Genomic DNA, 15,579 nt, shown 5'->3' on the forward strand with positions numbered 1-15,579 from the left:
ACGGACTGCAGGTGGGCAGGACCTTGGTGCGGACGATGTTCTTGTCGGAGTCGATGTCGGCCAGCGTGTCGTAGTCGTCCTCCTCGACTGAGCTGAGAGACTCCTGTCTGGCACGCCCCACGTGCTCCATAGATCTCTCTGAGAGAGCGGGAGAGAGAGAGAGAGAGACCAAGACCAAGAGAAAGGGAGAGACAGACAGAGAGTCTTCAGCATTAAGAATGAATGGCTGACAGGCAGATTTTTTGATTTCCAGATTAGATTCTGTTAATTATATTCTGTTGATTTTTTATTATTCGTTTTTTTTTTTTTGGTATACATGCCATTGCCGATACAGGCACAATTGGTGAAACAACATGCAGATGCTGTTGATGTTGTGATTAACTGCTTTCTTTTTTGAATTCAGTAATTTGTGCAATTTAACCTGTAAACTGACGACAGCACGTTGGCAACTATGTGATTGAGGGGGTGCTGATTTAAGGAGTGCAGAGCATTTGGGGGAGGCCATTAATTAAGGGGCGTGTCACCAAAGTGGAGGGCTACGTAGTGATGCATTGGGATTGGTCTGCGTTTGAAGGATTCCTGTCCTGATGAGATGACAGAAACACACCAATCAGAGACACTGCTACAGAGCAAAAGCACCTATCAGATGCCAGGAACGGTGATGTCTGCAATACTCATGAAATTCACATTTAACCTTCCTTACCGTTGAGACCAAAATATTCCTACTTGACGCATCTTATGAAAATTCATTAAGAAACACAACCAATGGCAACACAGTGGCAATGGACATTCTGTGCTGTACTGCAATGGTGCTGCACAGAAGGCAGAAGGAACACAGGGCTTCAGTATCAGGAGAATCTCATTAATATGCGGTTACACTTCACATATTTATTCATTTATTCGTTTATTTATCAGGGACATTGCAGCTAACATCGTTACAGGTTAAAAGCAGGCACCAGATAGGCTACACACAGGGTTTCTAGCCAATGCTAATCTGCAACCCCCTGTCCCTGGTTAGGCTTTTAGGCTTCTCCTCATACCCACGTATCCGTAGTTAGTGTCTGCCGACGCCATACTGTCTGTGATGGCCTCCGAACTCAGCGTACTGCCGTTATCCGCTTGTGGGATGAACAGAAATAGAGAGAGGGGAAGACGGAGACGGAGAGAAAGGCAGACAGGGAGAACGAGAGAGGACAAGGAGGGCGAGAGAGAGGACAGAGAGTCAGTGAGTACAGGAAATCGGTATATCATATTTCCTGATATACAGATTTCCTATCCTAGAGTGTAAATTATTAAAACGAGCTAAAAAGCAAGTGCACTGAAAGTCTCAGGTGGTCCATGGATCCACTTACAGCCACACATGCACGCACGCATGCACGCGCAAACACACACATGCACACTGCTCTCCAAAACTACACAATACAATCACAAACCACAACACAGTTCTCCAAAATGACTCACAACATAGTCACACATGTGCACACGCAAACACTCACCGAATGAGCCGTACTCATAGGGGGATGTAGGTGCCACGCCCTTTCCTGCAACGACAGAGGGGAAAGTCACTCAGAGACACAGCTGTTTCAGAGCAAAGAAATACACACAGCAAAGAAAAATACTGATTTCGAGAGTAAAAGTTAAGACTTAAAACAAAATGGAAAATATTGTGAGTCATTTTTTTTTCTGCGCCTGTGAAACTATCCGTTTTGTTTAATACTTCATACGATGTTTGGTTCGACGCTTTTGACACATACGTGACATAGCGCCTACGTCGGGCCCGTGTTGCTTCTCTCGGTGTGCTGCCTGGGTAGCTGAACATACGTTACACTGCAACTGACGGTGGTGTCAGGGGAAGCCAAGGCTGATTACGAAACTCATTAAAATTATTTAAGGCTTAGCCATGTCTGCTGCTCTCGCTTTCTTGGTTGTTGGCAAGGGCTTTCAGACACATTTGTTTAGATTCTCATTTAAGCATCAATACAGATCGCGTGCAATCTGTTATTTATCCATCCACCCAATGCAAGCAGCCAATATGAGAAACGAGCCAAATGCACGGATGTGACAAGCTGCTTTAGATGGGCCAGTGTTCTGTGTGGGCTGCTTCAAAATCCTCCAGTGCAGCAATATGCCAAAACAAAATGTACTTTCACTAAAAATTAGATTTGTGGACCAAGTCGATTTCATTCCTCAGGACAATCCCCATCATAGAAGAACCATAGAAGTCAAGTAAATATTTAACTTTGACTTACAAGCAAACGTTACACCTGTTCTTCACAAACTCAGTTTGGCAAGTTAGTTTTAGTTTTTACAGAATGGGCATGGGATGGTGCAGTGGTCAGAGAACAGAACTCCGAACCAGAACTCTCAAACTCCATGTCAGAACACTTGTTTCAATCTTTCACTCCGAGAATTCGTTAAAAACCTAAATAAAAATAGAGGCACTTCGCTACTTCAAATTAACATTCACACCTGCAGCACAGGCATAGGTCCGTATAAAAATCTTTCTTCGAATATAATTAAAAATAAAACTGTCCCACTGAGCAGCCTGAAACATTTTATTTAATTAATTAATTTATTTATTTGACAGGGACAGCACACAACAACTATATTGCACCAGATTTAGCTAAAAGCTCATTTCCATTTGCTAATACTGAGCATTATCTTTACTGACAGAGAGAGTGGGGCTTTAATGAATGCATTTCATCTCTAAAGATGCTTTTGAGATGCAAAGACAGGCTGAGTCAGAATACTGATTCAGCCAGTAAAACCGGTTCGCTTCATACACGCCATCTGTGGGACTGCGTGTGCGCGTGTTTAATCGCGTGTAAGCGAGTGCGTATTTAGGAGCTGGTGGGTGACTGTGACGATGACGGAGGGTAAGTGTTGGGACGCATGCATGTCGGGAGCGCGTAAGATGAAGTGTGATGGACGGCGAGGGCGAGTGACACGTTAGTAACACGTTTATAACACGTTTATAACACGTTTTCCTTTCTTACCGAGCAGAGAGGCTGAGCCGCAAGTTAGCATGGAGGGGAAGAGGGAGAGAAAAGGTGAAGAATCTCACTGAAAACAATATTCCAGGGCAGCATCCCACACACACACTCACGCACTCACACATGCACGCACAGACACACACACTCACACATGCACGCACAGACACACACACTCGAACGCACACGTCAAATCTCCATCTCGAATGCTAACCCTCACACTTCAGAAACCAAACGCGAGGCAAAAATAACAGACCCTTTCCAGCCGCCCCCACCCCCTATCCCTCGCGGGAACAAAAGCACACCCTTGGACGGACGGTTGCCGGGATACCTGTCTCCGCTGGCGACATGTCTGGAGTGTTGAGGAGGCCGTCTCTCTTCCTGTGCGTCCTGGAGACAGAGCGACAGTCAGGGTGATTGGCAGACGGGCGGTGACGCGCTATGGCTACGTCAGCGCAGGATCAGCCAGCTGATCCACACACACGGGCGCACGCGGGGCGGGGGGGGGGGGGGAGAGGGAGTCGGCAGACAGACGGGCGGACGCCCAAACGGACAGACAGACGAGCGGACGGACGAGCGGGCGACTGACCGTTTGTTCTCCACGCAGGCCACCAGGAAGGTGAGCACGTAGAAGGAGAGGAAGATCCCCAGGCAAAACAGCATCCCCATCACATACACCTCCGCTGAGAGGGGGAGAGGGAGAGAGGAGAGAGGAACGAGAGAGAGAGACGGAGGGAGAATGGAAGAGAGAGAGAGATAAAGGGAGGATGTGAGGGAGGGAGAGAGAAGGTGGGAGACAGGGAGGTAGGGAGGGTTGGGAAGTATGAAGTAGTGGGAGAGGTGGAGAAATAGAAGGAAGGAGGGAGAGGTGAAGGAAGAGAGGGAGTGGGGGAGGAAGGAGATTGAAGGGAATGAAATGGGGGGATGAGACAAGGGCATGAAAGCCCAGGTCAGAGGAAGAGAGTGAGAAAATAGAAAAGGAGAGAGAGACTTGTTTTACTTTGTGATGTTTGCTGAATGCTGCAAAGCCTTCATTAAAAAAATACATTTTCTAAACTGTCATCTTAGCTCCCCTCAGACCACCCCCCAAAAAACCCCATCACACAATAATGAACCCAAACACGTCTCCATCTTTTCCTCACGTCACACAGCCCCCCAATACACCACATCCGTTTAAATGTTGCTACATCATATTTTAACACTTGTAACTTGACCCTAAGGCATGAGAGAGAGACAAAAAGAATGAGAGAGAGAGAGAGAGAAACAGTGAACAGAGAATATTTCCCAGAATTTGAAAAAATTATCCCAAAATTCACAGTCCTGCCAAATATACAAAAACTTCCAATCCTATTAGGAGAGGATGAACACACCATGGTAATTAAATATGTCATCCTGCCATACACTAAGAGACAGTGAGTAAACCCAAATACTGATAATTTATTAATTTGCGCTTATATGTGTGTGTGTATATATATATATATATATATATATATATATGAGTATGTGTATGTACAGGAATATGTGTGTATATGTACATACTGTATATGCATGTCCACGTATATTATACTGTGAATTGTATGTGTGTTGTAGTATATATGATGTATGCGTGTTGTAGTATGTATGCGTGCATGTATGGACATATGTGTGTGTATACATATATGCTGTATATGTATGTATGTATTTGCGTGTGTGTATGAATATGTATACATGTACGCGTATATATGGATGTGTATGCATACATACGCATGTTTAGATCTATATATGTACATACATGAATATGTAAAGTTTTATTTTAGTCAACTTTCAATATATATTTGATTATTGTTATATTTTTTTGTACTGTTTACTATGCTTTGGCAACACAAGATTATGTCATGCCAATAAAGCTCCATTTGAATTGAACTGAATTGAATGGAGAGAAACAGAGAGATGACTTTTTGTTTCTCCTTGACGCATTGGAAACGGCCGTTTTATTTAGCAGTCTCAGGCATCTGGCAGCGCACTCACAGTTGATGGCAGGAGAGACCACTACATCCAGCTCCTTACTGCGATTCCCAGCATCGATCAGCTCATCTGTGAGGAGACAGAGAGAGAGAGAGAGAGAAAGGGACAGGAGGAGGAAAAGTGAGCAGGGGGAAGAAAGAGGACTCACAAAGAGAGGAGCGACACCCAAAGTAAGGCCTGTGAGCCTCCCAGTCCCTCTCCACCTGTGTAACGAGCGCTCTGGGGCTAAAATGGCTGCCATTTTAGGTACACGCTACACATTGGAGGCGTGGCTAAGATGAGCTCCTCTCTCTCAAATGTAAACCCTTTGGGAAAATAAAAGATGCTGTATAAATACAATCTCTTATTATTGTTATTATTTATAATGACAAAATAGAGATCAGGTAAAGAGGGTAATGATGACCCCCCCCACCATTAACATAGACTAAACATTGCTATTGTGCTATAGCTAATTATGTGAGATGCTGTCAATGTCACACACCAGCAACCCCCACCCCCCCACATGTCGCCCCCTCGGGCCCCACCCCCCCACTCACCAGGCCGCAGGGGGTAAAACCTCAAGGGACCGCCACACGCCTCGTCCTCCGTTTTCACCACGACAACCACGTAGAAACTGTTGCTGGGGAAGTCCTTCCTCTGCAAACAGACAGCAAGACAGATTTGGCAAATCGAGGAGCACCAACATCAGAATAATGCAGCATCTAATCAATGTTGCAAGTTCCTGGGCTTTTGTGTGTGTGTGCGTGTGTGCATGCGTGCGTGCGAGCGTGTGCGTTTATGGAGTGAGTTTACCTGTACTGTGATGGCAGCTGTCTTTGTCATTGTCTGATACATGCCAATGAAGGCCACATTGGTGTCCAAGTCATACACTGGGCACTGTAAGATGAGAGAGAGCGCATGAGAATCATCATTGCCATTGCCAGGGTTAATACTACTACTATTATTATTATTATTATTATTAGTTTCTTTATTTACACACTTTTGCAATAGGATACAAACTGCTTAAAGACAGTAAGGGAGGCAGAGCAGGTAGAGGCGTGGAGTGAAAAACAGCAACACGGCAGCTGCGTCAGTGTCACAGATAACAGCACTCAGGAGGTCCATTAGGGACGGCCACACAATGGAGGCCCAGTGCGCTTCCAGGACCCCCGCTGAGACCGACGCCACAGCCCGCCGTGCTGGTGACCCGCGGCGCTGCCGCCCAAGCCCCCGCCACAACGGACAGCGAAAGGGGGAGGGGGTCTCATTACGCCTAGGCCGCGCGCGAGGACAGGCGGACGGTCTTTCAGCAAAATTCCGGGGCGCGCTGGCGTGGCCCCCGCACCCCCCAGACAGCTTTGCCGTCCTGAACACCAGATACCCGCTCCAGTGAAACGTTCAACCCGAACGAAAAACAAGCGCAGCCTTTCTGTTCATGTGGCTGGCACGTTAACTCTGCACACCGCCCTCTACAGGTGAGTTAGTGTACCTGCAGAATACCAGCTGGAAATCGTCTGGTGTATTGAAACTGTTTATTCTATTTAACGCGATGGCTTCCATTTATTTAACAACTTATTTCGTTTTATGTTGCTATAAGACAACCCCCAATTACTGCCTGGAGATCAATCTATCTATCTAGCTCTCCATCCATCCTTCTGTATATCTGTAATGGCAGGCCTACCATGTATCATGAATGACTCAGCAATATGAACCAATCAGAGTTTGCTACAAAGTGTAACATATTTTCATTGGTTCATTAGAGTCAATGAGTAACAGCACATTATAGCTCCACTTCTTATGGCAGTCATAAAGACTCACTCTCCTGTTTCAGATATGCCTGCGCAGCCCCTAGAGGTGGATGTGGCTGGTGCGTCTCTCAGATCAAAGAAACCAGTCAAACTGTGGCCCTGTTACAAGGGGCCATTTGTGATGTATCATATTAAAATACTCAAAAATATTTAACTGGTTTTATTCATAAAAAATAGCAGAACTCTGCTACCAACTGTACTTCAGATATTAAGAGCTAGGACCGACATGTTGCCTTACACAGCGTAAAATATAGGTCATGCTCGACATTTGGCCGAATAATCTTAATATTCAGGATTTTCTGCGATTTTCGGAACTTCCCAATTCCTCTAAATTAAGGCTTGAACACATTTGTTCCGGCTTCAGCCAGTCAAGGATGACACCTGGTGATGGAAGCTAAGCACTGCCTGCTAAATGCTAATATGCTAGCTAGTATGCTGTCACAGTTCAAAAAGACACATGTTGTGTGAACTCGGTTCACTGGCCTGTTGCCACAGGGACGTTGTGACTAAACATCTCTTTCACTTCAGGTTTCAGTAAAGCCATATTCTAGGATTATGTAATTGCATTACAGACTATGTTTCAACACCAGAAACCTTTCCTAAAACCTTCAGAAGTTTCCAGAATATGCAACCTGAATGTACACAATGCTAGCCACTTGTAATACTACTACGTAGCTTAACATCTCTGCTTATTTGCTTTTAATAAATATGCACATACTGCAGTTATTTAATCTGAATGGACTACAAATTCAAAATATCATGTTTACACTATAAACAGAAAATCCGATGACTTTTAATAGTCACTTTTGAAATAGACAACCACCTTACTCAAAACATTGACGCAGGTAAACATAGCTATTGACAGTGTAAACTGAAACTGGTCCCCACCTTCACCCGGTACATCAAAGCTATGTTTGACAGTCACCAAAGAGAGACCATTTTCAGCAAAATCAACAATAAATTCTTCACAATCCTGTGCCAACATAAGTTCACAAGTCATCCGTAATGACACAAGGGTAGATACTGTAAACACAGAACAGACGGTCTTGGCAGAGCTGCGCTCTAGCAGAGGTGACTGCAAGGGGGAAAAAAAGGCATGGCTCTTACCAGGATGTCCTGGATGGACATAACCGAGCAGGGGAACGTCATCTGGGAGTTCACCTTCACGATGACCGTGTCCACGCCCTCGGGGAACACGTACTTGAAAAACTGAGCAAAAGGACAGAGCATGAGTCAGGGGGACACGCCCCAATACCAGTCCCAAATGGAAATCCATACTATCCGCACATTGTACCTGTTAATTTCCGCGTTCCTCTTGATTCTATGAATATTTCAATAGTAATGGGCCAGGATGTGCATCGTGTCATGTATGTCACGTAACATATTATACTATATATATCATGATACACATAATGATAACTTGCTTATTTAAAAATAAGCACATTAAATAGTGCATTTTCAATACCTGCATGTAAACTATGGTGTGTAGTTATAGCTAACACTGATGACTGACAGTTTTCCATCAGTTCTTTTGCCAAAAAAATGGATAAATACTCAATACTCCCAACCTATTTCACTGAATCTGGTCACCAAATCATCCTTCAGTTCTAAAATAAATAACCACCTTGACCTGGCGGTGTGTAAGGACTGTGCCGACACAAGATGGCTGCCATACATCACACACAGATGAGTACTACACTTCGGTTGGCGGCTGAGGTGATAATATAAAGGGCTATGAATGTGGACCTTGCAAAGTACTGAATACTTTGCCACAAACAGCTCGCGTTTCTTTTACAATCCTTAGACAAACCGATCAAGCACATGACAAACACGCACACAGCTCTCTGTTAATCGTTAAACCTCCATCATCACCCAGGCCTTTGGACCTGCTGACACACAGAGGCACCGGTGCTAATAATTATCACCACACCTTTCCTCGTGATGTCGTTAAGGGCAGTCTCCCACTGTCGATCTTACCTAACATTCTGATAGCTTATCATCTCCTGTACCACCACAGCAGGCTTTCAAGACTACTGGACATTCCACTGCTGAAATGCTCAGCTTGTGTTTGCGGTTGAAAAAGAGAAAGCTTGATCTTTCACGTGCATGTGCATACAGTATGCAGTTGTGCTCTGATGTAGAGTTTGTGTGGATTCTCCGTTGGATACTGTTGTGGGATGTGGGGTGCGTGTGTGCGTGTGCGTGTGCGTGTGCGTGTTGCGGTGTGTGTTTGCAGTGCTCTCAGGAGTGTGTGCCATACCTGGGGTTGGGATGGGGTAGCGATGAAGATGAACTTCTTGTCTGTTCTGAAAACGAGAACGTAAAAAGGTCTCTTGAAAAAGGCTAACACAGCAACAGAGAGACGTCTTGGCAACACCTCATATCCTAAACAGGTCACTGCAGGATCATCGGGGGGAAAAAGACAAGACAAAAAGCCCAAAATACCCACAGCAGCCCAATATATATGACTTTCATTTTCAAATACAGACACATTTCCCTAACATACACAGATTTGTGGTGTGTTCCCATCAGCGCTCACAAAACCACTGGCGGTCACCATTTTCAGCGGGTGGCACGCGCAAGTCCACGCAACTCCCCCGCTGATGCTTAAACAGGCCGAAGAAATTGTTTTTATTTGTTTTAAAATTCAAACTGTTTTTTTTCCAACCACACCCTTGCGGGCTCTCTTGCACTCTGCTTACCAGAAGGCACCGCGCGGCTGAAGGGGTAACGCTAATGTGCCGTAAAAGCAGCTTAGAACACAGGTAGTTAATGACACTATTGGAGGAGCCCTTAACCCCTGAATGGTGCTGTTTCTCGGACCACAGACCGATGGCCAGGTCCCAGGAGCTAGCCCTTTAGAGCTCAGAGGTCAGACGTCAACTCACTGCAGGGTGAAGCTATCCACTCTGCTGACTCGGAGCTGGTAGTGGGTGCTCACGCTGGACAGGGTCGAGACGTCCACGAAGAAGAACTGCGTCTCGGTGGCGGCATGCGTAGGCGGCTGGCACAGGGTTCGCCCCACATGGGAGTAGGGGTACTTCCTCTGGTACCTGAGGGTGACAGATCGGGCACAGGCAGACACAGTCAGACAGGACCATGCACTCAGCTCGACAAAAACTTTAGTCTTTTGCATTTTTTCCCAAAAGGACCAATAAAATGCATTTCATCTTGAATAATTACTAATTTCTTAACCTTGAGTGCTTTCCAAAAAATCCTACCAGGTTTTGCCATTTCCGTGAAATAGTTGGACTTCCTCTACCTTCAGCAATCAGCAGCACTGTTAACAGCCTAAAAACATTCACCTCTATTTCCCCAAATGTAACATTTTCTCAAATACTAGTCTTTGTCAATCTTTCACACTTAACCACATGTGCAAGCACGCACACCATCACTTCAGCAATTCCACTGCACCAGAATGCATGTATGTGTAGTTTGTCAGAGCACTGATCCATTGCAGAAAGAGGAAGTGAAAGCACTAAGTTTAGCAACGTCTCATTCCCATAATGCTTGACAATCTGATACATTCTGATATTGCACAAATCGAGGAAAAACTCAGCACCGCAACTGAGAAACGTGAGCCAGGCGGCTATTAACTCAAACCGCCTAGTGCAGCCAACTGCAGCCGTGCACACCACAGAGCAAAGCAGACAGGGCCTCCCAAGATGGAGGGCCAGGAGTTATATTCTGCTCCTGTGGACTATGCTCACCATCAGGCATAGGTGATTCCAGCTCTAGCGCTAAAGCATCACCCAACCTCAACCCAGAATGCACCAGGGGGCCTCTGCTTAACCTTCGACTTTTGACATTTGACACGTTCGTGCAGGTGCTACATTGGCAGGAAGAGGAACTTCTACATTTTCCATCTCTCTCTCTGAAACGGCCAATAGCCTAACACTTGTCGTTTTCTGCCAGGCTTAGATGTCGGCCCTCACAGCTCACCTGGCCAGGCCCAGCTTTCTGCAGAACCCCTGTGGGGCCAGGCATGGAGGGAGGAGGAAGGGGCCCCCCGTGTGGCCCCTGGGCGGGGGCGCGGGGATACTCACAGGCCACGCAGAATGAGGGGGACCTGGAAGGACACCACCGCCTGCTTCTGCCGCACCACAAAGAGGATGGGGCTCTCCACCCCACTAGCCAGTACGTCCACTGACACCCGCACCCCTTCCGTCTGAGAGAGAGAGAGAGAGCCATCAAGAGAAAAAAGGGGCAGAGATTGATAGACGAGGACGGAGAGAGGAAAAGAGGGCAAAACGAGGCAAGGGGGAGAAGAAAGAGGACAGAGCTTTCAGTGTTACCTTCTGATAGGTAACATTGATACTGTATGTTGATTTTTGGTTCTCCGTCTGCTCATGATATCATACTAGTACAATCGTTTACTCAATGTTTATTGATAAAATAACTAATCATTGAAAACATACAGTAGTGGCGTTTCCTACAATGTTTTCAAACATTTTACTGTGGTTTATTTTTGCTGAGGCATCAACGGAAATATGTGAAGCCAACCAATTAGGCCTAACATCCACCATACAGGAACCTACATGACACCTTGCTGAAGACACATATGCTGTATGGTGTAAGTAGTGGTACTGGATGCAGGCAGTGAGGGTGGGTGTCTGATCTTGGTGGGCTGCACTTCAAATGCTCTTTATGGGATGAGGATCTCAGGGCCCAGAGAAGAGGAAGGATTAATTCAAGCAAGTTGCTTTGTCAACAGCTTGAGTACTCAGGAAAAATCCCAAGATCTGTAGCTAGAGAAGAGAGGATCGGCCCCCCTGACAAAGCGACAACCCCTCATCTTTCTGGGGAAACCTCTTATTAGGGTCAGGAACATACACATCTATAGAGAGGTCCGTTAATTCACAGCATCAACAATAAATGTTTCCCAGTGATGTGAGCCAGGTAGTTACGGTTCAACCGTGTGTTGCAGCCACACATGACGCTGCAAATGAAGGAGACTAGAGCACTTCCGTCGCATAGAGGGGCGACACTCCACAGCTCAGAAACCGGACAAAAATTGTGTTCATGCCTTCTTCATCATCAATGGAGTCCGTTTTGTAACTATTACAACAAGGACTTTGACCCGCAATAAAAAATAAAATAAATCGCCGTAACGAAATCAATATTAGTGACAATAATAATCCATTAGCTGGTTCTTATTATAGGAGTGAAATGATGTCAGCCATTCTTACCTTATTCCGAGACACGGTGTGGTTGAAGGCGTAGATAGCTTGGATGTCGCTTGTTACTGTGTCGTTGTAGGTTATGTCGAACTCCGCATCTTTTTGTACCACTTTCCCAGAGCACCCACAGCTGGTCGCACAAAGCCATAAACATACAGCCACTAACCCGGTTCTGAAACCAGTCGAAATGGGGCAAGACCCTGGCTTGTGTCTGGATTTCCAGCAGCTTCTCCTCACCATGCTGACAGTTGTCGAGTTGGCTAATGAGATAGACAAGCAGTTGTTCTTGATTAGCTAGCTACCTACTATCTCGAACACCACAATTCCTCTAGACTAATTGTTCCGTAGCTTCATTCCACAAGACCGGTTTAAAATGGATCATCAATTGTCTGACAGCTAAGGTTAGCGTAATAAATAAGTCTAGCCACGTATCACTAGACACGTTTAGCTCGCAGTAGCAGCTGTTTACCACGAAAGGCTTTTCATAACAAGACTGCGAAACGATTGTGGAACCACCAGTGTCACAATAAACCTTTTTTGTCAATACTCATATTTTTTAAGCTAATAATCAATCGCACAGTCAATGTCTAGCTTGTCCGCTAGCAAAATGTTTGTTGTGGGTACAGTTGCAGCTGATATCCTTAGTATAACAATCAATCCTCTGCGCCTAACTAGCAAGCTCCAGCCCGGCAGTGATCAAAGTCGCTCCACTATGCTTGCTGGCCCCACCAGTCATTAGCCAAAGATTTTCGGAGGTCCTCATCCAAATGGGTTCCTTCGTCGGATTACTTATAGACAGCCAGTTATTACAACATCTTCTTGAAAACACGACCATTGAAGCTACATCCGCCTTCGCTATCCAACCACAACACAGAATAGGGGAATAGGTGGGCTCTTCCAATCGTCAGAATCCTGGTTTACTGTTAAATAGCGTCCATCATGCCGATTGCTCCACATATGTTTTCAGCCCCTTTTGCTTTTCATCACCCATTTCGCGGGGCGCAATGCTTGCTCAGTTTTGAGATGTTGTCGGGGTAGAGTTGGTATGTATGTCACGCACAGGGTTAAATTCACAGTACAGTTCTGTGGTGGGTTAAATCCGTGTCACTCACTAGCGCCCTCCCCGTAAACAAACTCAACGCACTGCGGTGACGTACGCCACACGGCCTCTTTTTGGAGAGAAGAGCCTTTCATCATTAGAGATCACACACTTGCTTTTCTTCCTGGGACAACACATGAGTTCCGGTAAATACACGTTCTGTCAAACAATAACAGTGAATGGAGTCCATTGTCTGATTACGAACTACTAAAGTGGTTTGTCTGGCCGATCTTCCATTTGCTGCTGGGTACTTTGGTGATCCAGACTTAGGGCCGTAGGCCTACACTTCTAGGGTTTTATTGGAAAACAAATGTGAAACCTTTTCAGTTTTAAGACTCTTGTCTTAAAGAGGTCTTTCCCAGATTTTTTTTTTTGGGATAGCAGAAGCTTATCTTTTCAAAGAGCCTGTACTTTGCACCAATCCAGTTGGCCCCTTGGCTCATTTACAACCAGTTTTTAAAATCGAAAGCAAACCATCTCAGGAATATACCCTCGAGACAAAAATGTTCTCAGACTATTACAGCCCAGAATCTCATCTCACACCACCTGAGTAGTCAACAAGATCAAGAATGTTGACTGCCTAATTCCCTCAAGCAATGCTTACGTTTAGGAAATGAAATTCCATTCACCAACTGAAAACTCCTCTTAGAACATTATATTCATTTTGCAATTCATTAAATTAATTTCAGTAAAGTTCCTGAATTAACTACTGAAATGAAATTGACCCCAACTCTGGCCTACCCTCAGTCAGGTCAGATCCGATTAGTTGTTTCTGCATTCAGCAAAGGCTCATCTGCTCTTATAACCAGTTTATTTCAAGCTTCCAGCTGCTTTTGCAAGTTCCTCAAACCATAAGCTGATATTTTTCCTCAGTTATGTGGACTTCATGCGGGCTGATTTCTGGCAGTGATTTAGTGGCCATTTTTATTCTGCTTCTACAATGTCTTTGATTTGGAAACATCACATCGAAATGAACCTGAGCCGCTTCCTACAGGAGTTTTCTGATATCTCCTCTTAGCTTGTAGACCACCACAGAAAGGCATGTTCAGAGAATGTTCTCAGGAAAAACAAATGGAGGAATAGTTATTTTAGTTTCAGAATTCACAGAATTTGCTGAGCTCTGGAAAATATTGGTCAAGGTGAGTGAAGGTCACGCAGTGCGACGTTGATTAACATTTCCTCTTGGAAACACTAACCATTTTTTGCATTTTTTTGTGGTAAATTGAACAGGATCCTGGTCACGTTCACACCGTAGGCTTGGAGGCTAGAAATAAACGTAAAGAATGCAGTTATATAACACGCATGCATATACTCTATATATTTATCCTGCCTCACTCTCAGGCTTTCTTCACTGGTGGAAAGTGCAACTCAAGTGAAGGGATTTCATGGTTCTGACTCACTGTTATTGTGCTATTTTAGCTAGCCTCCAGCAAGGGCTTGCATTCACTTAACTGGACATGCAGAAAGCAACCCCGCCCAGGGAACGCACAAAAACAAAATCATCTTGCAAAGCTTGGGGAGTAACACACAAAGCATATTTTTGACATTCAAGTTAAGATTACTGATGACATAATGGTAAAACAGTACTTGTTGGTGAGCGGCACACCTGCATCTTACATGATGCTGTCTGGAACAGCAGAGCTAATGCTATTTTTGAAATTCGGTTAAAACTGCGGATAAACTTGTGGCAAGTGGAAAACCTTTCGTACCAGTCTGAGCAGGTAAAAAGATGATTCCCAACACTCTTTTCTCTATGGTTGTTTATTGGAATGCTTTTTTTTTTGTTGACAAGCACATGACAGAAGCCCAATTAGCACAGACTATGCACTGAACCCACGCAGACGCACGCACAACTGCATGCGCACGCAGCCTGGGGCCACCTACCCAAGCCTCATATTACACAGCACAGTGTTATACCACACAGGGCTCAGACGGGGACTAAATATTTATATATATACTGTATGTACACCACCCATTCCTCTCTCTCTCACCTGCGCTTGCTGCACACACACACACACACACAGGCATGCGCGCGCACGCACACACACACACACACAGGCATGCGCACGCGCACACACACACACACACACACAGGCATGCGCGCGCACGCACACACGCACACACACAGGCATGCGCGCGTGCGCGCATGCGCACACACACACACAGGCATGCGCACGCACACGCACACGCACACACACAGCCATGCGCACGCGCACACACGCACACGCTGACACACACACACACACACACACACACACACACAGGCATGCACACGCACACGCACACGCTGACACACACACACACACAGTCTGGAGTGAGTGGAATGCTTGAGCTCGCTCATGACCCACACTCCGACACAGCAGGGAAGGTGAGGTGCGTTAAGCGTCAGACGGAGAGCGAGTTGTGCTACGCAGGACAGTACGCGCTATAAGCTAGAAAGGCAGGAACGGGAGGAAAAGACGAAGGGAGGTGCGGTGTGACTGAGGACTACCCACAGGCTCTCAGAAAGAGCGAAACAG

At 45.6% G+C, this 15,579-nt stretch overlaps 1 protein-coding gene across 5 annotated transcripts in view; it reads right to left on the reverse strand.

Moving 5' to 3' along the window:
- sidt2 (SID1 transmembrane family, member 2) overlaps positions 1-13,100 on the reverse strand; it is a 20,252-nt gene extending 7,152 nt beyond the window's left edge. Inside the window, exons 1-16 of one of the 5 annotated variants that reach the window (XM_035385251.1) lie at positions 12,540-13,100; positions 11,971-12,221; positions 10,828-10,949; positions 9,670-9,834; positions 9,042-9,087; positions 7,889-7,990; positions 5,787-5,870; positions 5,531-5,630; positions 4,998-5,063; positions 3,580-3,673; positions 3,322-3,380; positions 2,997-3,008; positions 1,497-1,541; positions 1,041-1,118; positions 525-584; positions 23-138 (exon numbers count right to left, since the gene is read on the reverse strand). In XM_035385251.1, coding sequence (XP_035241142.1) covers positions 23-138; positions 525-584; positions 1,041-1,118; positions 1,497-1,541; positions 2,997-3,008; positions 3,322-3,380; positions 3,580-3,673; positions 4,998-5,063; positions 5,531-5,630; positions 5,787-5,870; positions 7,889-7,990; positions 9,042-9,087; positions 9,670-9,834; positions 10,828-10,949; positions 11,971-12,201 — 1,380 coding nt within the window. In that variant the 5' untranslated portion in view covers positions 12,202-12,221; positions 12,540-13,100. Of the gene's footprint in view, positions 1-22; positions 139-524; positions 585-1,040; positions 1,119-1,496; positions 1,542-2,996; positions 3,009-3,321; positions 3,381-3,579; positions 3,674-4,997; positions 5,064-5,530; positions 5,631-5,786; positions 5,871-7,888; positions 7,991-9,041; positions 9,088-9,669; positions 9,835-10,827; positions 10,950-11,970 lie in introns of all 5 variants that reach the window. The other 4 variants (XM_035385250.1, XM_035385247.1, XM_035385248.1 and 1 more) reach the window with 4 other exon arrangements.
- Positions 13,101-15,579: the final 2,479 nt, after the last annotated feature.

Source organism: Anguilla anguilla, chromosome 12 (genome assembly GCF_013347855.1).
Source record: "Anguilla anguilla isolate fAngAng1 chromosome 12, fAngAng1.pri, whole genome shotgun sequence".
NCBI lineage: Eukaryota > Metazoa > Chordata > Actinopteri > Anguilliformes > Anguillidae > Anguilla > Anguilla anguilla.